Source organism: Micromys minutus (assembly GCF_963924665.1).
Source record: "Micromys minutus genome assembly, chromosome: 21".
Lineage (NCBI taxonomy): Eukaryota > Metazoa > Chordata > Mammalia > Rodentia > Muridae > Micromys > Micromys minutus.
Window position 1 is genome coordinate 13,273,867 of NC_137956.1, and position 22,923 is coordinate 13,296,789.

At 43.1% G+C, this 22,923-nt stretch overlaps 1 protein-coding gene across 2 annotated transcripts in view; it reads right to left on the reverse strand.

The window, feature by feature from the left end:
• FILIP1 (filamin A interacting protein 1) overlaps positions 1-22,923 on the reverse strand; it is a 144,264-nt gene that overhangs the window by 77,804 nt on the left and 43,537 nt on the right. For both annotated transcript variants that reach the window (XM_080934893.1, XM_080934892.1), the window contains exon 2: positions 900-1,178. In XM_080934893.1, coding sequence (XP_080791019.1) covers positions 900-1,172 — 273 coding nt within the window. In that variant the 5' untranslated portion in view covers positions 1,173-1,178. The remainder of the gene's footprint in view (positions 1-899; positions 1,179-22,923) is intronic.

A 22,923-nucleotide genomic window follows, 5' to 3' on the forward strand; every position in this document is an offset into this window, starting at 1 on the left:
AACTAACAAAAGCTGAAAACAGTAATTCCATTCTTAATTCATCCTGTCCTTGAACAAAAAGTTACTCTTCGATTACTGTCAGAAATACAATTGTCCAGAAAAACAAATTCAAAAAGAAAATTTAAACTGTTTCCTGAATCTTCCAAAAACACAGACATTATTGGGATAGTCCAGGCCCATGACAACCAAAAAAAGTTGGTGTGGGAGGGCAGAAAGATCACTGGACCAAGAGCCAAGAGGCCTGAGATGAGATCTGGACAAAGCCTATTAAGGCCCCTAGCCTCAGCTTCTTCGTTTATCCAATACTTATTCCTCTATGTTTCCAACATCAGATGAAATAATAGACTTGAAAATGCCTTGGGAAACCATTTTGGTTCTTCACAATATGCTAGTCTATTCACTGTGCCTCAACTCCTAAGGCATGGGAGAACTCTTTCTAAGTTATAAAGAAATCAAAGTACATGAAGCAGAAAGGCGGGTCTCTGCAACGCTCTAGGTCTGATGCCCACTGCCCCTCCCTCCTAGAAGAAGCACAAAAGTACTTGTTGCAGGATACCATTTTGCTGTTCCTAACATTTCCACATTTTTCCATCAGGGCCCTGTCTAAGTCAGATAGCCTCTTTCTAGAATCTGCATTAACACGCTGCTGAATTATATCATGATGAAACTTTACACTTGCAGAGAAGCTGGAAGATGGAATTAGTAACTTGTCATTTGTTGTACCTTTAAACAAATACTTATTCAGTGAGAACCTGTGCCCACATCGGGATTTAGACATAACTGAGGATGGTAACCCCCCTTTTCCAACGATGCTCTCGGTCCAGTGAGGGATAGGTTGATATTCCTTACTCTCCAGGCCAGGAACTGGTACCACATGAGCTGAACACATCTGACTTTACCTGCAGCTCGCCTTCCATGATACTCAGGAGCTGGATGAGATCCTCCTTGGATAACTCCAGAGACTTCTTAGTCTTTCTCTCACTTTCTCCAGATGGTTTGAGGTGCCGTTTGACAGTTCCAGAAGCCATGACATCACCTTCCTTCCGGCTTGCCTTGTTCTTTTTTGCATCTTCTGAGGGGCCCTTACCACCATCACTGCTGATGCTGGAGGACTTGGGGCAGGAGACATGCCCATTAGATGAACTTTCTCCTCCTTGATTTCGTGATCTCATTCCCACCTGCAACACATAAGGAGAGACGCTCTTCATCACCACTGAAAATATTTTTCTCTAAGTACTTAGAAACTTAGCTTTATAACTTGATCAATCAAGAGTAAAAGAGCATCTCCCATTAGCTCCCTGGTATCCTCAGTGAATACAGTTTAAAGTTTCCAAGAAAATACTTGGTTGGTCTTCAGGGAGAAGTAAAAATCATCTCAAGCCAAGATCAAGACCAGCACCAACTGTTCTTAGTCACACCGATCATGTCAGATACACTGAGATAGAATAGCAATACCTAGACATCTTGGAAGGCACTTTATTAACAGGATAAACACCAGTGTGAATTCTCAAAAATCCCAGCCAATAATCATTCAGATGATCAAGGCTATCAAAAGCAATAAAAATCGTTGTAGCCCAGGCAAATAAATATATGTGACCATGTCTTCTAGGATGGGATCCTAGAATCCAAGGCACAGCAAAGAGAGGAAAGGACATTTGATCAAAGCCTATATGGTAGTCATCCACAGGACATGCATCCTGACTCACAGCTGCAGCGGCATTCCATACTCACTAAGATATCAGCTATAGAGGAAACGGTGAGGGAACTAACCATATCATCATTGAAACAACACAGAGAATCTACATAAAACCACTTATTAGAAGACTCAAACAAAAACCAAGGGTAAAAATCACAGGAAAATGCCAGAGAGGACAGTGTACAGGGCAGGGAGTTTTATTTTTCCATAGCTTCTTTCTCCAAGGTGAGATCTCTGTATCAGTCACCAACAGTGATAAGAGGACAAAAATTTTGGAGAAAATGATCAATTTCAAAAATTAAAAAAAAATTAAATGATATTTTCTAGAGAAGGAGAAAGCCATAAGTAAGATATGTACCCCGTCATTAGTTGAAGAATTTTTTTTAAGGCTGCCTCTAGTACAGTTCAACAGGAGCAACTAAGACGCTGCAAACCAACATACTTAGCTCAAAGACTGAAACTGAAGTCATGAAGTGATAGAAGAAAACACTAACACCCTGGGGGCTGTGCTACAAAAGTTGCCTAAGACATGAAATTTGATGTACAGCAGGTGGTCTGTGGTTTGAACAAGAATGGCCCTCAAAGGCTCATATTTTTTAATATTTGGTTCCCCGTTTGTAGCTGGATTTTTGACTACTTTATGGGTTCCTATTTCTACCACCCTTCTCCACCCTTATCCCTTCCAATCCCCCCAACACTAGGTAGGAGGAAAAGAAGGCCAGAGGGGACAGTGAGAGTCAACATCCTTAGACTACTTCCTGCATTGAGTTGCTTGAGGCAAGTTTAATCTCAGTCACTGGGATATCTGCCAACCAGCAACTAGCAACAACAGGAACAACAGAAGGAGTCACAAGAGTCCCAAGAATTCAAAATGTCACACATTTGCAAAAACTATCTACAGCTGACAAAACTACACCCCTGCCAGAGCACTGGCAAATCATAGTCAGCTGCTGTGGACAGTCTGAAGCAGATCCACATCCCATACCTGGGATTAAGACAAGAATATATTCCCATAACATTTCTATGTTTGTAAAGAAACCAAAATTCTCAGTATCCCAGTTGGCGGAACTGTTTGGAAAGGATTAAGAGGTGTGGACTTGTTGGAAGAGGTGTGTCGCTAGTGGTGGACCTGAGGTTTCCAAAGTACACACCATTCCCAGTGTGCTCTCTCAACCCTTGGATAGAGGTGTAGCTCTAGCTACTGCTGCAACACCACGCTTGCCTGCCCACGTCCATGATCCCTGACAAAATGAACACGAACCTTCTGAACTGTGTGCCACAAGCAAACTCTTTTATTCTGTAAGTTGCTTTCTTCATAGTGTGTTACCACAGCAATGGAAAGTAATTATGATGTGGCCTTATTGTAAATTCTCGGTATAAAAGGTCTTCTCCGGAAACAGATAAGCAATGAGATTTTCACTATTTATTCCAAACATAATGGAATTGTTATTAGAATATAAATTTCCTTTATGAAACCAGTCATATTTTCAGGAACTAAGGAAAGCTTTTAAAAACAGCTTTTTATAAATATAAAAATATTGTGATATCTCCTTTCAAATATGAATATTCATGTCTTCAAGGGAATATTGAAATCAACAAGTTGTGTCCTTTTTTAAAGGAACTCTTACAATGAAATAAACCCTTTTGTGGATGAGAGCTCTATATACGTCTGAACAATACAAACTGAAAAAGTATTCCTTGATATTGGCACACCATTTTCTGACTGGCCCAGTGATTACTTCTGAATTTTAGAGACTCCTTTGTACTTCTCTGGTAAATAAAACATAAATTAATAAAATGATGTTACTTTATAATGGAAACCAAGGCCCTTTGGAGCGTATCTGCTATACATTTTTCACAGTTCATTTGTGAGCTAACCTAAGCTTTAAGATGACTTTAAAGGAGAAAGGAGATGGGGCTGGAGAGATGGTTCAGCAGTCACTAGTCTTGCAAGAGGACCAGGGTTCTGTTCCCAGCCTCCACATGAGAGCTCATAACTGTCTGCAACTCCAGTTTCAGGGGGTCCGATGCTCCTCCCTTCTACACGGACATATACAGGCTAGACATCCATATGTACTTTAACATGGAAATGAAAAAGAAACAAAGGCTTTTCAAAATAGAAATAGGAGGAAGAGGGAGAAAAAAACAATAAGGGGAAGTAAAGAAAGGGGGAGAAGAAAGACAAGTAGATGGTGAGATGGTGGAGAGGCTCAGGCTAAACTCACGACCCAACACGCACCACACCCAGCCAACTCGGACTTCCCAAACCGAGTCTCAGCAACCCTAAAACACATGATTGGCTTTTATCTGAAGTAACAACTTTCTCTGTAAAGTCTTAAGGCTGTTTGGGATGATCGACTAAATATTAACAACTTTGATTCCAAGCACGAATTAACAGAACTTCTAGGTAATAGTGGCCATAGCGTGGGAAGTAAGGTGATGATTTAAACCGACACATCCCTGTAATCAGAACACAGTACTTGTCCCTGACCCACTCATGTTTCTGTGTTTATCTATGTTATATGTATGTGCTAAATACATATGTATTGATTTTGGATTTGCAAAAATACAGAAAGTAGGATCAACCTTTTTTAGTGTCTTTATATTTGGCTCTTTCTAAACATCTCCACCTGCAGTTAGCGTTCCCAGATATGTTTTTAATGGCCCAACATGAATTTTAGAATCACCTAGTCATTGTACATCATCTTAGTTTGAAAGCTTAAGCTTTGGCTCCCTGCCATGTGGATCCCTTGATGTTCATTTTTGCCTAAGCAAATACTTCTGCTTGGTGTTGCCGAACTTTGATGGTGGTTAATTTCCTTTTGACATGGGCACAGAGATTTCTAGCCCTTCCTTGGTAGGCCAGACACCATCTTTTATGTTTATTTCCATAACAACGTCTGCAATCAGCACCTGCTCTGTCTCTGGAATATGAAAGCCGTCAGTGGTAACACTGTAGTCGAGACAGTTCAGGAAGAAATTAGACAGAGCCTGGGAGGAGAAAATACAACTCTCAATAGCATAAGCAAGTGTGCTGCCCCTAAGAATTACTTTTAGTCACTTGATAGTGCCTTGTAAGGACTAATGTTCTGCCAACGTACCTCCTGCCATGTCACTGAGAGAGACATTTCCAACACTTCCCAATCCCTCTTACCTACAGAGCCTGGAGCACTTTACACATAGACCAACATCTGACACTTACACCCACCTCCGCGAGCTGGTGCTGCTATTCTGAGACTTGCAGAGGAGGACAAGAGGCTTAGAGCTATAAACTATCTTTTCCTTGTTCACACAGCTGAGAAGAGCTAGGGTCGGAGTCCATCTCTGATGGTGGGAATCAGAGGATGAAGAAAACACCACGACTGCTCGTGAAATCATGTTTTCTTGGGATGCTCAGTGGAACTGGAGAAATGTGTACATGTGTTCTCTCCTTCAGAGGCACCTGCGAGAATTTCCCAGGACCCTTCCTGAGGAACAATGTGGTCTGTTCCAGAGGGTGCGCATTATGGAAACAGGACACCAAGTCAGAACAGGGATGGCCACTACATACAGATGCACTGTCTTAAAAGCCCCAGAGCCGAACAATAGCAAACATTTGGTGCAAAATCCAGTCCGTTGTGTTTGCAAGAGCAGACAGGTGGCAAGGCACACAGCTGGAGCAACCCCCCCCCCCCCTGTGAAGCTGCAAGGTCGAAAATGAAAGGTAAATTCCTGCAAGGAATTCAGACACCTTTGCAACCCTCCATGGCATATTTCTCAAAAGAGATTTTCCCCAGAAAACAGGTCAGATACACTGAAGATCCACATCAAGTTTTGCAGACTTTTTTGAAACTGGTATCATGTGGCCACAGATTATTCTGTTTGGTATATAGCAAGCAACCATACTAACATAGTCCGTTAAATACCTTGTTTTTCCTTTCAAAGCAACCCCACAGTGCATGGAATTTGCTGAGTCCAGTGGGAAGAGAAAGGAGGGGCTGACTAGCATCCCGAAACACCTTTTATCTACGGCTCTCCCTCCTCTTCATTCCTGCTGCCTTCCACACTGGGCAGTACCACCGTGTTCTGCCAGATGGATGATATCAAATGGATCACAGAATGTAAATACAAATTTTATGGTATCATTTTTCCCCCAGAAACAACAAGTATCTCCACAGCACGTGAAGAAAGGCCGGAGAGAGAGTTCAGACCTAAAGAGCATCTGCTCTTGCAGAGGACAGGTGGGTTCCTAGGACCTTTGTCCTGCAGCTCAGACTGCCTGCCAATTCTAGCTCTCAGGGTCACCCTGACCCCACCACACCCCACACACATACTGTCCATTCTCCTTCCGAGCTTCCTTGGCCCACTCAGACCCTAACAGTGAACTTGGTTCTGAATCAGGCACTCTTTTTCCTGCTGCGATTCAATTCCACTCAAAACACTCCCTAGCCTCACCACCAACAAAAATGTCTTTTCTGCCCAAGCTTGGCTCTTCCCTAGGCTCATCTTCAAAGCATCCAACCCCTGTCTCTTTCAGGTTTTATTTTCTCTATTCATAGTTTCAGGGGCCTACATAGCACATAAGATGAGAAGCCACAATATCATATGAATGTGTATACTTATATTTTTCAATTGCTTTATACAGTTGTAAGAAAAAAGCCTACTACGTTAAAAAAACAAAAACCCCATCACTGCAGGAAGGCTTATTTATGCTTGACAGTGTGGCCTTATAAAAGGGTCAGAGGAGTGCCAGATGTCATCACAGAGTGGTCCCCATTCTTTCTTTCAAACAGAAAAGGCAAAAACCCAGCATGCCTAAAGCCAGAGGCAAAGGAAATCACGGGTTCCTGTTTTGTGCCCTCTGTGAATTTTAACCTGTGAAAACAAAACAAACCACCTACCTCCTCCTCTGTACCACCAGGTGATTTCCTACGTGCATCTCAGGTACTCTGTTAAATCTGTTTATAAATATCCCAGCCCAGGAAACATCTGAGCATCTCGGAGAGATTTCCATCTTAGCACACTGTTCACAAAGACTTCCTGGGCCACCCTAAGGTTACACTTCTCTCCCGGGCTTGTCCTACAGGTCATCATGGTTTCTTCCTTTTGTCCTTCTCACGCTGTACCACAAGACCAGTAATGTGATTTTTTTGCCTCTTGTTGTCCGCATTTTTTTTAAAAAAATCTTTGCAAAAAACAGATTTTTAAATTTTAAAATATTTTTCTCCTGCTAAACCAGATCTAGCCAGACAAGTTGAATATTCCTTTAAATAGTCTCATGACACATTAGAGACTGGAGGATTCTTTGAGCCTCCACAGCCATGCTGTAATAATAATAATAATAATAATAATAAGAAGAAGAAGAAGAAGAAGAAGAAGAAGAAGAAGAAGAAGAAGAAGAAGAAAGAATAAACAAAAAAATAAAGAAACACAAAATGGGGCAAATCAAAAAATGGTATTTTACCCCAGCCTACAACTGTAATGAAATGCTTTATGAAATTCTGTTTAATGTGCCTCAAGCAGCCGATCTATGAATGTTTTCTAGGAAAAAGAACATTTTAAACTCGCAAGAGACTGGGCTAGAGAAATGCCGTGGAGGGAAATGTGGGGTTGAGGACGGTACAGTGTGAGGTAAGAGGAGCAATGATGACGGACAGCGACCTTTCCGAAATACTTTAAAGTCCCAGTGTCTTCCGATCAGCCACCGCCCAGAGCCCAAGACCCTCCACCAGAAAACTTGAACTTCAATCTTGTCTCCCATACATTTCCTACATTTATCTATCTGTACGTAGATTTGTATCTATCTACAAAGCATAACATGCACATTTTATTTTTACATAGCTGCTCATGGGTCTAGAGATAGGCTGGGCAGTTAGGAGCGCTGGATGCTCTTTCAGAGGACCACATACCGATTCCCAGGACTCACAGGCAGCGCACATCTGTAACTGCAGGTCCGGGGAACTCTTTCGCCCTCTTCTGGCTTCTAAGGGCACTGCATGCACACAGCGCTCAGACAAAGAACCCTCCTGGCTTAGCTCCAAGTGTGTGCGTTATACCTACCAGCTTGTGGGGTTACGTTACTGTAAATCTGAACTCACTGTTACATGTTACAGCAGGCATAGCAGATAGTCAATAACAACTATTTGACTATATACAAAAGGCAAGACTCTCAAGTGTATATGATTAGGATCCTTTTAGTTTTCTGATGAATCTGGTTATTTTCCCTATTTGGAAAAAATATCAAGATAAGCAAAATGAGAAATAGTTATTTGCACATATCTAGGTCAGTACCTGGGGAAGCCTTAACAGGCTTAATAGGATTCTCTAGGTACAACGTCTGAACGGCAGCTTTCATTCTGAGGTCAGAAACACAGGATGATACAGAGTAAATCACAGCCATCCTCCCAGGGACAGAAATACAATCGCAGAATACCCAAGCTCCCACAGCCTCTCAGAACAGTGACTGACGTAAAACCCCACAATCTAAGAAACATTTTCTCTGACTTTGAGTCGTGATAACTTTGTTCTTCGAAGACCACACTCACTTCCCATTCTTCCCTCAGACTGCCTTTGTCTTCCACAGTGTGTGAGTTCCCACCCTGGGTGATGGGTGAGTGCTCACACTCCTGGAGTCAGGTGCCCTCCTCAGTCACCTCCACCTGACACAGACTCTCTCGGTGAACCGGAAGCTCAGAGACGAAGAGCCTGGTCACTGAGTCTCTGCCTCCCCCGGGAGGAATCACAAGCATGTGCTGCCAAGCCTGGCCTTTAATATGGATTTAAAAATATAGATTAATATGGACCCCGGACGCGGGTTCTCCTGCTGGCGCAAGAGCTTTACGGAGTAAACCATCTCTCCAGCTCCTGCATGAGTCTTTCATTTTCAATGAACCTAAAGGTAACTTTGCTGTCACAGTCGTAACACTTAGCTTTTGAAGTCACTGGCACACCAAAGACCCATCTTTCAGTTAGCAAAATGAAGAAAGGGGGGAAAAAGGGAAAAGCCCCAGTTTCCAGATGCGCTGATTATTCAATTAAAATAACTGCAAAATTTCCCATTATAAAAATGTCTATCTTATATGGAAAACATTCTTAAACAATTTTATTGCGTTTCCGAGAAACATGAGGCAAATACCGTTTGATAGCATTAGCCTTGGTTCGTGGGAGGAACTACAATGTCATAGCTTCACGCTGACAGGGGAGAAAAATGAGAAACTGAACCGACCCCCATGTGTGCGCGTTGACAATGGCTCCATGCACTCTCCTCCCACTTGTCCTTAAAGACATCTCATCTTTCAAATCCTTAGACTATTCTTTTTTTAACACGAAAGGGGTAACTTCGTCTTTCGGAGTGTAAGGAGTAAGGGTATGTCTATTTTAAACTCCCAAGCTTCGTCTTTTCTAATTGTCCTCTAATATTCCTCATTACAGATTAAATAAAAGACAGAGGTGCCCAAATTTAAAGCCAAACAGCGCTAACTTACAAACCAAGGAAGAAGAAAAGTAAAACCTCAGTCCCGTTAATATGTGTGCTGTGGGGGTTACCATCACCGACGCTGTCTTGGATATTGGCAATGTTTATTTACCACTCTGGCACTAGACAGAGGGTCTGGCTTCTTTGTCAACCAATCATCATAAACTTAGTTGGTAGGAAAATGCAAACGCTGGTTCTAAAGTTGGAGAACTCTGTGATAAACCAATTAAGGCACTTAAGAATTAGCCATGTGTAAGATGTCATATCACAAGACAGAAATTTCAGATCCAGCATGTGTTCAGGAGGTATGTAGGTGCCACCACCTTTGCAATGGTTTTGACAAACACATGGCCATTGGACACCATTCTTCCCTACCTCGAGCCACCCCACCCCACCTCACCTCACCAACCAACCCCAAGACCTTGTGCATCAATAGTGATAGAGCTGTGTTCCCACCTGCCTACTTCTCTTTGCCATCAACTGTGGCACCAAGAGGGCTGTTGCCCTTAATCCAGCACATGTCACACATACCCCGCCCCCAGCCACATGTTCCTCATCTGTAAATCGAGGATGATAAAGTTCAGCTACATTACCCACTCTATTGTGTGAAGCCACAAACTTGTACTCCCATATGTGTGTGTGTGTGTATGTGTGTGTATGTGTGTGTATCTGTGTGTATGTGTGTGTGTATGTGTGTATATGTGTGTATATGTGTGTATATGTGTGTTATGTGTTTGTGTGTGTATGTGTGTATGTATGTATGTGTGTATGTATGTGTATGTATATGTATGTGTTTGTGTGTGTATTGTGTGTGTGTATCTGTGTGTATGTGTGTGTATCTGTGTGTATGTGTGTGTATGTGTTTGTGTGTGTATGTTTATGTGTGTATATGTGTGTTATGTGTTTGTGTGTGTATGTGTGTATGTATGTGTATGTATATATATGTGTATGTGTTTGTGTGTGTATGTGTGTGTGTATATGTGTGTTATGTGTTTGTGTGTGTATGTGTGTATGTATGTGTATGTATATGTATGTGTATGTGTGTGTGTGTATGTATGTGTGTGTGTGTGTGTGTGTGTGTGTGTGTGAAGGTTCTTCCCAAGAGTGTTATGGCAGGAATCCCACCCTGTGACAGCGTAGCAGCTGAGGTTTCAGACACATGTGAACACTGCCATATAGTTCAGCAGGAGGGACAGGGCCACTTTGTGTTCTGAGAACATCTGGGACTGGGATTGGCAAGCTGTGTCTGTAGATATGTAGTAAATATGTGGCACTTTGCAGGGCTATGTGGCTTCTGGTACCTCTACTCGGCTCAGCTCTGTGAAAGAGGCAATCGCAGACAGCGGGGAAGTCATCAGATGTGACCCTGTCTGATCTTTAGCCCTTGGTTTGCCAACCTCGATCTCAGCTGTAGCAAACTTGACTGACGGGCACATCTAAGCTGGACAGTTTCTACCCATTTTCTTCCTGTCCTCGGCTCGCCGTAATCTGAAGATAAGAACAGACTGAGAGAAGAGGTAGGGCAGCAGTGACGTCCTCTGCCCCTCCCCTCCTCCTCTTTCAGATACACTGCTGAAGAAATGAACATAAAAGGAAAGGAATTCCCATGAAGTCTTATGGCTAAAACTCAAGAGTATCCCCACTGGCACTAGTCCGTGTCCTGAGATATGCAAATGTATACTCCAGATTTAGCTGCATGTGCCTCCAGCACTACTAGGATTTTCTGAGACAGAGCGGTGGCCAGGGGCCCAGTCAAGCTGGACGGCAGGCTGGAGGGGTGGCTGGAGAGCCAAGACATGAATTTAAGTCCCCAGCTTTAAATTCTTAATTATCCTTGCACACCTACCTTCCCACATTTTCACTTTTCACTGGGCTTTTTAATTATACAGGCAGTCCTGACAGCAGCCAAGCATCACTGTAATGCAGACAAAAGCCAGGCTCCTGGTTACTTCCACCAGATCTCTTTCCCCTACCACCAATGTGCAGGGCTCAGCGACACCCCCAAAATGTGAGGGGGAGTGTAAGAGAGAAGACAGGAAGGCTGAAATAAATTAATTTCATCCAGGACTACTAGCTCAGCCAATATCAGTCAGTTTTACCAGAAAATATTCAGGTTAACTTTCCTGCCTAAGGAGACATTTGGAGAAAGGAGTTCAAGAGAGCGAAAGAGCCAAGTTGAAAACGGTCACGAAAGAAGGCAAGTAGGCAAGGAAGGTGAATCAGTGGATAAAGGTCAGTGCAGAAACCTGGTGATCTGAACTCTTAATCTCTGGTACCCAAAGTAGGAGGGAAGAACTGACCCCTCACAGCTGTCATCTGATTTATGCATATGTGTCATGCTCTGTGTGTGTGCACACATACACACACACACACACATACACACACACATACACACACATACACACATACACACACACATACACACACACATATACACACACACATACACACACACACATACACACATACACATACACACACACACATACACACATATACACACATACACACACACATACACACACACACACACACACACACACACACACATACACACATACACACACACATACACACACATACACACATCCACACACACACATCCACACACACATACACACACACACACATACACACACACATACACACACACATACACACATACACATACACACACACACATACACACACATACACACACACACACACATACACACATACACACACATATCATACATACTAATGATAATAATAAATACGATTTTTAAAACAAAGAAGTCAAGTAGTAGAATTGTGCCCCATCCATTGTGAAATATAAAAGTGGTTATCTTTTTGCAGACTGTTAAGCATCAAAGGATGTTCAGACCATGGGTATGAAGTCTTCTTTTAAATATCGTCATGATCGGGAAGTTCAGACTCCTGGAGGAGTTATTCGCACAAAGTGCCATTGTCAGTAAACTCATTGTAAACAAATGCAGTAGGCACTGATGCCTCAATGCCTTTCATGCACTTACCCACCAAACAGAAATTGAAGCCTATTTTTTCTTTTAAGTTAAGGAAGTCTGGGGCACACTTTCCTCATAGTCTCAGATCTGAGAATTCAGTAAATTTGATGTGGGATCACTCCTGAGATGTAACAAATCAGAAAACATACAAAGAGAGAAAGCTGAAGACCCGGGCCAATGGAAAAGCTTTGAAGAATGACGTTTGTTTGTTTTTTAAGCAGAGTCTCATGTAACCAGACTGGTCTTGAACTCAAAAAAAAATTTTTTTTTAAGTAGTTTTTACATCCTCAACAAGCTTTTGCATCCTAGACAAGCCCTCTGCCATCAACCCTGGGGGATGAGGAAGCTTCTTCCAGCTGAAGCAAAGAGACTCAGGTGCCTGATGCCTGAGGAGGAACCACAAAGAGAAAGTTAAAATGGTGGACAGGCACAGAAAAGTCACAGCTGTGACAGAATCACGGTATGCTAACCAGTTGCACACCGTAAGACTTTGAGTTTGCATTTCCAGGCTTTCTGTGGCCCTGACATTCTGTCCAGTCAAGAAAAAAAAATAGCTTTGTTAGGAGCCATGGTAACTAAATAGTGGGAGAGAGGGCGGAGGAAGGTCAAGGAATGTTCTATAGTTACGCATCAAGAAAGCACAAAACACAGGTTATTTTTAAGGTTGGCCACACGCCAATAGTTTTAATGTCTAAAAATTAAGATGCACATAAATAGTAGAGTCTGTTTCTCATGTAGCCATGAGAAAAAATCCTTTCCCAGTAATTCAATGCTACCTTCTTCTCATCAGCTGCCATTCAAGCCAACAAAAATGCCCAAAGCGAGCATTTTCCAAATTTGTCACCGGGAGGGCATCCTTCCCCTGCTCCCTCACTCTCCGCCACCTCTGCCTTTGCTCCGCAGGCATGACTCACTGGCCACAGGATGCAAAGGGGGCTGCTCTTCTAGGACTGTGGAACTGTTTGCCTTCAGTCCCCACTTTCTCTCTGCTAATGACACTTGTGGCCACCAACGAAGATTTACCTGACAGCTGTCAACCAGAGCAGAGGTGTGGCATGCTTGCACAGAGTCTCCCCCCACCGCACAGCCGACCGTCCTAGGCAGGCAAATCAGCCTACAGGTTGGGGCTCATAGGCCAGCTGAGGTAATGGCCAAAAATGCCTCTCTGTCCTTTCTGGTGCTATGGGACTGTGTTCAGTGATGGGCAGGGGTTCCGACAAGAGGAATTATAAGAAACACACTCCCCGAATCGAAACCTCAAAGAGAAATTCTCTATGAAAAAAAAAACTCTTAAATCATTCTAAATGAATGACTATAACATATGTGAACTGTGTAGAAATAGAGATTTTTAGAGTATTATAAATAGACTTGTTTGCACTAAATTCCTAATTCCGGGAATGAGAATTAGAACCTTTTTCATTTGTTGATAAGTCTTACCTAAAGCATAAATGCATTACATATGTGCCTGGTAGATTGCTTAGACTTGCCCACATACTCACACTGTAAATTTCCTTTTTTATTATTTATTTAATGTGCATTGATGTTTTGCCTGCATGTCCAACTCTCTAGACCTGGAGTTACAGAGCTGCCATGTGGGTACCGGGAATTGAACCCAGATCCTCTGGAAGAGCAGCCAGTGCTCTTAACTGCTGAGCTGTCTCTCCAGCCTCTCATCTGGATTTAACACGACCAAACCCAAAGGATGCATGTATTGCTGGAAGGGAAAACTCAGAACAGCTGTTTTTACCACTTTAAAACTCATTGCTAAGGAACAGGTCTACAGACAGAATGGATGACAGTCACACAGATACCGTTACTCGTGTGAGCAAATGACACAGTTCTCTTTACTAGGTTTACTGGGCAGTCTCAGAGTACCAGACACTTGGTAGCAAAAGGAAGTCCAGCTGGTCACTGTCACCAGGCACTTACAGTCTAGTGAAACTGTCTCAGAGGAGAAGGGGAGTCATGGGCTGAGCTGGAAAAACCTCGAAGATCTTTTGATAAATGAGTTACTTCCACGTCAACTTTTTTCTTAGTTTATTATAAAGATGAGTTCATATTACATCACTGAAAACCAATTCTTTGAAAAAGATATTACAGAGTACCCTCCATGTGAGGGGCACTATAAGTTTTCCCCAGAGGGTTTCTTTTTTTTTTTTTTAATGTAATCAATTAAAAATAGAATACTCGGTATTGTAGCCATTGGCTGGTCAAACACCAAGCTAGGATCATACTGATATGGTGGCTCAGGAGACCCAAAGAAAGCTTTGCTCACTTTTCTCCAAAGGCAGCTTCTCTTTCATTTCCATCTTGGGAAACGAATGAATTATTGTTGGGGCTTTATTAATGACTGCCAGGAATTACACCTGTATTCCCAGCACTCGAGAGGCAGAGGCAGGAGGTTCACAAGTCTAAAAACAGCTTGAGCTACAAAATACATTCTAAGTTAGCCTGGGCTACATTAGTGATACCCTATTGTAATTTTTTTTAATTGTTAAAAATTAAATGTTGTCTGATTCAACACAGATTCCATACTTTTTGCCTCTTGGTTTTATACAATAAGAATTAAAGCCAGACCACTGAATTATAGTAACTTGAGTATAAAAGTTTGGCCTCTGGAACACTCCTCCACAGTGGGTTGTAAACTGGTACAATTACTCTGGAAATCAGTCGGGCAGTTCCTCAGAAAATAGGACATAGTACTACCTGAAGACCCAGCTATTCTACTCCTGGGCATATACCCCAAAGATGCTCCAACATATAATAAGGACGCATGTTCCACCATGTTTGTAGCAGCCTTATTTATAATAGCCAGAAGCTGGAAAGAACCTAGATGTCCTTCAAGAGAGGAATGGATACAGAAAGTGTGGTACATTTACACAATGGAGTACGACTCAGCTATTAGAAACAGTGACCTTACAAAATTCCTAAGCAAATGGGTGTATCTAGAGAATATCATCCTGAGTGAGGTAACACAGACACAAAAGAACACACATGGTATGCAGTCACTGATAACTGAATCAAGAAAGAGAAAGGCACAGGAACCCCGTAAGAGCAATGATAGAGCCAGAATCTCAACACTCAGGTTCCTGGGAACCACAGGAATCATACAGTGGCCACAGTTCATCTGAGGATCTCAGAGGTGGAGACAGAGCTATCTCAGAGCTTCTGATGGGACAGGAAATCTAACTATAGAACCTACGGCCTTGTCACACACTGGGACTGATTTAGTGGCACTGTAAAGGATTGTTCATGGATAGTATGAGACAGAGACTACCCCTAAGCTATCTTTTAGTGCGGACACAGGATCTTCCTAACACATTGTGAGTTACCAACTTGTGCTGCTGAAAGATGAAAAGTTTGGTGAAATTTAATTGGACACCTCCTTTGAGTATAGGTTAGGGAGGAATAAGACAGGGAGGAAGGGAAGGAAGGAGGGAGGCAAGGACTAAGACCATCCCTACACACACAACCACCCTGCCTTGATTGGCGGCATTTGTAGATCTGTGTGGTGTAAAAACTGCACCATGGCTTGTTTCTGGCTATTACCACTCAGAGATGAGAAAGATGAACCATTCAGCCCGAGGCCATGGCCCGTTGGCTATAGCCTTTCGCTGAGCAAAGGCCCAGCGTTCTTTCTCATGGTTGGTCTTCCTTCTCCACGAGTCTTGAATCATAATTGAGGGATTCCCTCACATCACCAAGTGAGACAACATGAAGGCCATACTCAAAAGACAGACGAGCTTGGTATGGCTCCCCACTTCCTCCGCTTCCCCTCCAGCTGGGATAAGAACAGCTCACCCTGACCAGCCACGCCTCCGAATAGAACTGGAGTACTGGAGTTATTTAAAGTCATGTTTCTGTTCCAGAACAATAGGAAGGCACTGGGGGAGGGGAGAATCACAAGGAAATCATTGTTCTTTTAAAAAATATGGGACAACAAAAGCTAGGACAAAAAAAAAAAAATGCTTGATTGTGCGTAGAAAACCTAAAACAAATGACCTCTGTAAAGAAAACAGGCTGCAGTTGGAGGTGAAGTCTAAGCCTTGTTCCTGTTTTCTTTTATTAGCAATAAAGCTCAGTTCATAAGGATGCTGGCTTGCTCATCTTCCCCACAGCCTTCATCTCAGCAGCAGCTCTCTTGGCCAGAGCCTGGGCCTGGGATATTTCTGTAACAGTTAGTGCTGTGTTGATGTAGTCAGAGATCACTCTGTGCTCACGATGAGGTAACATCTTCAAGTACGGTCCATAGAGATGATGTCAAAGATATATATACAAACAAACAGTGACCTTGAAACTTGCAGGGCGTCTGACAGAGCTGCGCTCACTGGTCAGGGTTCTTCTTCATTTGTGAAGAGCATATTTTAGCCAGGGGGGAAAAAAAAACTGTTGTTAAGACCAGGAATTAGTCATCAGTAATGTTGGCTAAGAGACCACAGGAGCATTCCAAAGAAATTAACTGCTAACTGAACATCTCAAGGAAATTAGCTGCTTCGTTTTTTCCATCAATTTCTATACAAAACCACTCATTTGTTTTCTTTCATGAGGCTAACTGATGAGATTCATGAACAAACTTACTGAAGAGGGAGATTTTAGAGAGGGCCCTCTCCACATCACGACTGCACTATATGTGTTGTAACAATTCCTGTCCTGTTTGTTAGGTTCTGAGACAGTGACTGCCAAAAGGCGGCCAGTGTCACTGTCAGGAATTACGGAATGTTCGTTTTTTTCAGCTGAGCTTAGCTCTATGCCTTCTAGGGGAGCCTTCTGGGCAGGAGAGAGTTGTCAAAGACGGTTAGTGCTTCATCAGAGTGTATGGACAACCAGAAAGCTAAAAGAGCATGGTGCTGTGTCCACACCAGCCACCCAGCTGTGGTGGGAATTCAACATCTGCCCTGTGCCGTTTGCAGCACAGCCACAGAAGGGCGAGTCGGCTGTGGATTCTGCGTTTTCCCTTCGTGTCCTCCGTGATTCTACGGCACGGCAATTGGGAAGCGTGAGATAAGTGGAAGCAAAGTGTAAAAACGGAAAGAGGAATCATCCCAATTTTGTGTGCCGGCTGAGCAGCACTTGCTATTTTTTCATCCCTCAAGATCATAAACTTTTCATCCCTCATGATCATAAAGCTAAACTTTAGCTTGCAGGCTAAAGCCGAGTCACTTTTGTGATGACTAAACAGCGCGGGACTCAGGATGCACAGGTGATGTGTCCTTGTGTCCTTGAACTAGGTGAGGGAATCTGGAAGTGAGGGTATGGGGGCGGGGGGGGGGGGGACACAGCAAGCATGGTCACGTGCATGCTTGCAAATTACACAGACTCCTACAAAGGTGGGTCTTTCCCAGGATTAAATAATAAACTGTTTGTGAGAATGGGTTACAACCTCTCAGATGGGATAAGGCCCCTGTGGGGACGAGAAGCTATGGGATCGTCAGGAAGAGGAGGGAAGAAAGAGAAAGTGTATGGTAAGATGGCTGCACAGAGGGTAAGGGTGCTTACTCATTGGCAATGAAAGCCTGACAACCCGAGTTCAATCCTTGGAAAGAGAGAACCAGCTCTGAAGAGTTGACTTCAGAACCTTTATACACACACACACACACACACACACACACACACACACACACACACACTGTAACCCAACCACCTGCTACAAACCATACACACACACACATACAATAATAACAAATAAGGTCTTTAAATGGAACAAAAGATGAAAAGTTTATAAGATTTACCAGAAATTATAGAAAAACCAGGAAAACCAAAAAGCAACAAGAAGGTTAATAAGAAACTAGATAAATTCTGAACAAGCCCATTGTGAAAGCGGACACTGGTTCTCCTTGGGTGGTGAGCAGGCAGCTGACCAACTTGACAGGCCAATCTTACCTTCTCCCCAAATAACCTCTGACGAATGCCTTCAGCTCTCTGAATTCTCCCCCACAGCAAGGGTACAGATTTTATAATAGGACCTTAAAAATAATTAGAAGTACTGGGTATGACACTAACTTTCAAATATAATATAGAGAGGAACTGTAAAATTCCACTCTTGGAGCTGGTAGTATGACATAGTAGTTCAGGCCTTCCTTTTGTGTGATGCCCGGTGCTCAATCCCTGGAAGCCCATTTAAAAGAAGTCTTTAAAGTCTAGCATCTATATATTTAAACAGTGTGTGGTATATTCTTCCCAATACCGAAACAGAAATCGAGCCACGGCCCAGATATATCTCACAAAAATCCTCTAAGTGGGTGGGCCGTAGGAAGACACAGGTTCTTAAACTGAGAGTGCTAGGTCTGGGGATTCCGCCCTCAGAGTCACATTCAGGGAAACCACAGAGGCTACAACATAATGCAAGCTGCTGCCATTGCTCCTTGTTGTCCCCCCCCCCCCAGAACTAGATGACAACATCCAATTGGAAGATACCACATGATTTTGTTGTGGGACATGGAGAAACAAAGCTAGAACTGGCGTGGAAACTTTCTCCCTGACAGCTAGCCCTGTAGTGCCAGAAGGTTCTGTGAAGGCTGCAGGGGGAAGAAAGGTTATCAATGGTCTTATCTAACTGGGAATGTTATGAGGTACCATAGAAGGCTTGACACTTACAGTGGGTGACCATCCACTTTCAGATTGGACCACTCCATGGAAGGGAATCCATGTCTGGTACTGTAAACCTGATCAAGGGCTCACAACTGGGGAGCTCAAAGGCCCTGGGAGGGAAGTTGTTATTGTTGGTTTGTTAAATGTACACGGTATCAAGCTGCCTTCTATCTATTTATCTATTACCTACAGGCTAGTGCTGCTTTTAGCTTTAGAGGAGCCTCTTTGTGCAGTGAGCGATGGCTAATGCAGAGACTCGTAACTGTGAATAAGTGAGTGATAAGCATCCACCCCTGAATAGGAAGGACATCCATGTCCCCTAGCCGCCAAGGCTCAGGGAACCTGGAATTGAAGAGGGACCAGAAAGAATGTAAGAGCTAAAAATGTGGTAAGGGATGTTTTTGAAGAGCTGTTTTCGAAAATAACATGGCTACAGCACCCTGACAACACAGCTGCAGTAGTTATCTGCACAAGACTGGGCCCATCAACACAGCATTGTGGATACAAGAAGCACTCAGGAAGCCCCATTTTTCCCTGAGGAGTCACGGCTAAGCTGATGGTTCCTGGGTGGGGGGTCATGTTCCTTGGTAGTGTGTTCCCTAGTAAATTGTCCCTCCTCAAGTGAATAATCCCTGCGCACATTCATGCAAGAGGCCCTAATTAACTGACAGAGAATGAGATGGAGGGAAAGTGGGGGAAAGAGAGGGGGGATAGAGGGAGGGAGGGAGGGGTGGAGAGGGAAAGGGGGAAAGGGAGGAGAAGAGAGGAGTAGTTAGGGAAGGCAGAAAGCACAGCCTTTGGGTGGCAGCAGTGGCTATGAAGAAGGTGGGAACCATGGTAGGCTGACTTCTGGGGGTCCTCAGATGGCTGACTTCTTCCAGAAGTTATATTTGGAGAGCAAGAAGCAACAGAAAGTACACAGAGAATTCATCCTGAGCTGCCTATCAGACTATACTACCCACCTGGTGAGGCAGCTGTAGCCTGGACCAGCTATTGTCCCTTTCTATGGCCTGGGCCAACTCCCTCTTCTTGAGTCACAGTTATGACATCATTTTCTAGGCCAGGTGATGAGAATGGCTGAGGAGACCGAAGTGATCTGCTGCAGTTTTCTACCAGAAGGAACTGACCAAAAAAGCACCAATATCGCTCAAACTTCTATCTGGTGACAGATTGAGGAAGGAGGTTAGGGCAAAGGGCCTAAATCTTGACAGATCTTGACAGTTCTATTGTTACCAACACAGAAACAAATGAAAGGGAATCCTGCTACATGGCCTTTGCAAATACCTTCACTTTTCCAGTAGCTATTACTATAAAAGTATGCACAAGTATTTATGTATTTAAGAACCATGTGCTCTTAAAATTGTTTTATCGGCATCATCCAAGATGCCGAGCTTGGCTTGAAATGTCTTTAGTGTAGATGTAATAATGAGAGGTGATGAGTTTCATATTTTTTAGATTTTTCAATAGTGCTTTTTAATTTGTTTCTAGTTCCCCATTAACTTCAACCCCCTTTTGTTCCATAAGCCAGATTGTTATTTCCTTCTTTCTATCTGAAATTATTCTACACTTATACCTCAGAGCTGGTTATCAACAGTGTGCTAACTGGAGCACCCCCACTTCTGGGCACATCTGTCTTTGTAGGAAATGAGAATTGTGCCGCAGACCTAAGATCTCTATGTGTTAGCTCATAGAAAGGAGAAGATTACAGAAAAGCATCTGGCTTTGTTTTAAAATTCATGGAGGACTAAGAAGTTAATTGAGTGACAGAGCACTTGCTTAGCATGTTTGAGGTCCTACATTCAATCCATAGTCCTGCAGAGAAAGAAAGGAAAAGTATTGGCTAGTTAAGTAAAACTCATTGTTGAGGAGATCACACAGCATTGTCCAGCTCGCCAGCTCATTTCTACACTCACCCGCTCTCCCAAGGCTTCTGATGAAAACCTACACTCTCTGCTTCTAGACAGCATCTGAACTGGGGGCTTTCAGACTTGAAGACCGGCCTTGCAAATCACCTAGAAAATCACCTAGAAGTGCAGCCCTGCTCTGTTCTGTGATGGCGGGTTGATAAAGCTCCTTACTGCCAGCGTATCTGCTCTGGACCCAGTTTCTGCACCTTCCTCTTAGCCTCGCTATTAGTGAAGCACTGAAACATCCCAGTGCAGCAGGACTCACAGTGGCAGGCCCACTGCAGCAAACAGGACGATAGAGCCCTCCTTAGCTTAATATACCGAACACAGGAAACTGAACAAGCAGACACTGGGGGGGACACTATTCCTTCTTGTAAGTCCAGATGCATCTTTGAGCAGCTTTCAGCTCTGGTCTCCAGTGACCAGGAGGGCAGACCAAGGTCTCTGATTTGCAAGCTCCTTCTCTGAGAAATGAAGATCACATCAACTGTTACAGAAGGCTACTGTGGGGTGATGGGTGTTAGCAACCCAGTCACTGTACCTGCTGAGACTTAACCTTGTCTTTGCCTCAGACCCAGCCTAGCCTTCCTCCATTCTGATCATTTGTGCAATTTGTGACACTTTCACATGAAATGAAAATAGAATCTGATGATTTACTTTAAAATACACGTTTCCAGGGACTGTGGGGAGGGGAGGTGTCACATGGGTCTCCCAGGGAGGGAGAAATAAAATGGATCTTATGGGCGGACTAGAGCCGGGGTGGAGGGGAGGGGTTGAGAACAGTAGTGAAACCTTCCTATAGTACATGAAGCCGATCTTAATGAAGTTTCCACATGAGAAGAAAGATGGAATCCCAACTGTCCACTTCCTGTCAGAATGTCTCCAGTACCAGGACAGGGTTTCATACCATTGAGCTGTTGGAATCTAAAAGGATCCTGTGGAAATCCCTAAATAACCCAGGCTGATGCCAAGAAAATGGGTTACTTTCCACAAACTGACAGAAGCCCCCACTGCTAAAGACAACACCCACACAACTCACTGAACATGGAGAGATAGAACTGTTGGCTTACACAGGACCTGCACCCCCATACTCTGGTTACCAAAAAGAAAAACATAAACACCTGTCCGCATGCAAAACATGCTAGAGCAATGGTGGCAACAGCCAAAAATACCTGACTTGACTTAAGGCCCAGTCCATAAGCTAGAACCTGACACTGCTTGGGTGACCAAGAACCTGAGACTAGACAGCCCAGAGACCGAGGGTAAAACCAGATCCTACGGGTCTAAAATAAATAAGTAAATAAATGACTAAAATATACTTCTTATTGATGTCTTAGAAATGTAGTGCAATTTATTTTCTGTATATATTCCTCAATAAATTATTGGGGTTTTTGTTTACTGCTGTTTTTGTTTAAGAAAAGGGGTCATGAATGTAAAAGTGGACTTGTTGGGAAGACAAGAGGGTTTGGTAGGAAGAAGCATGAAAGGATAATGGGTTGGGGAATACAACCAACAAACATTTTTACATGTATGAAATCATAAAACAATAAAATAAAAAAAGGAAAAAGAAATAGATCTCAATTAAAAACAGGAGGTATATCAGCAAACCTATTAATTGTAGTCAACAGTTAACAAATGTTTCTTATGCAATTACTCAGTTAAAAGTATTGTGGCCATTCTATCTCACCTGCTTGTCCATGAAAAAAAAAAAATATATATATATATAATATATATATAGTGGTAAGCAATAGCCCTTAGCACTGATTCCTGACATATACACATGGAAATATGCACCTATATAAAATTAACATTTTAACCACCAATATGTTTTGAATGGAATGTATCAAAAGTAAACAATTAATATCTATTCTTTAAGATTATGTATTTATCTTATGTATATGAGTGTACTGTAGCTGTCTTCAGACACCCCAGAAGAGGATATTGGATCCTATTGCAGATGGTTGTGAGCCACCATGTGGTTGTTGGAAATTGAACTCAGGACCTCTGGAAGAGCAGACAATGCTCCTAATTGTTAAGCCATCTCTTCAGCCGCTGAAATCTGTTTCTACGTCTACCAATTTTCCTAAAAAGCTTAAAGCAATGCTTTGCTACCTTGATCGGACCTGGTTTTGTGGAAGACAATGACCACGCATTGGAGGCGGGCTGCGGCAGGGGTTTGCTGGGTCCTTCACCTCACCCCTCACTGTGAAGTCACGGGGTGGACCACAGCTGACCCACTGGCTGAACAGCTCTGAACATATCCTGCTTACCACG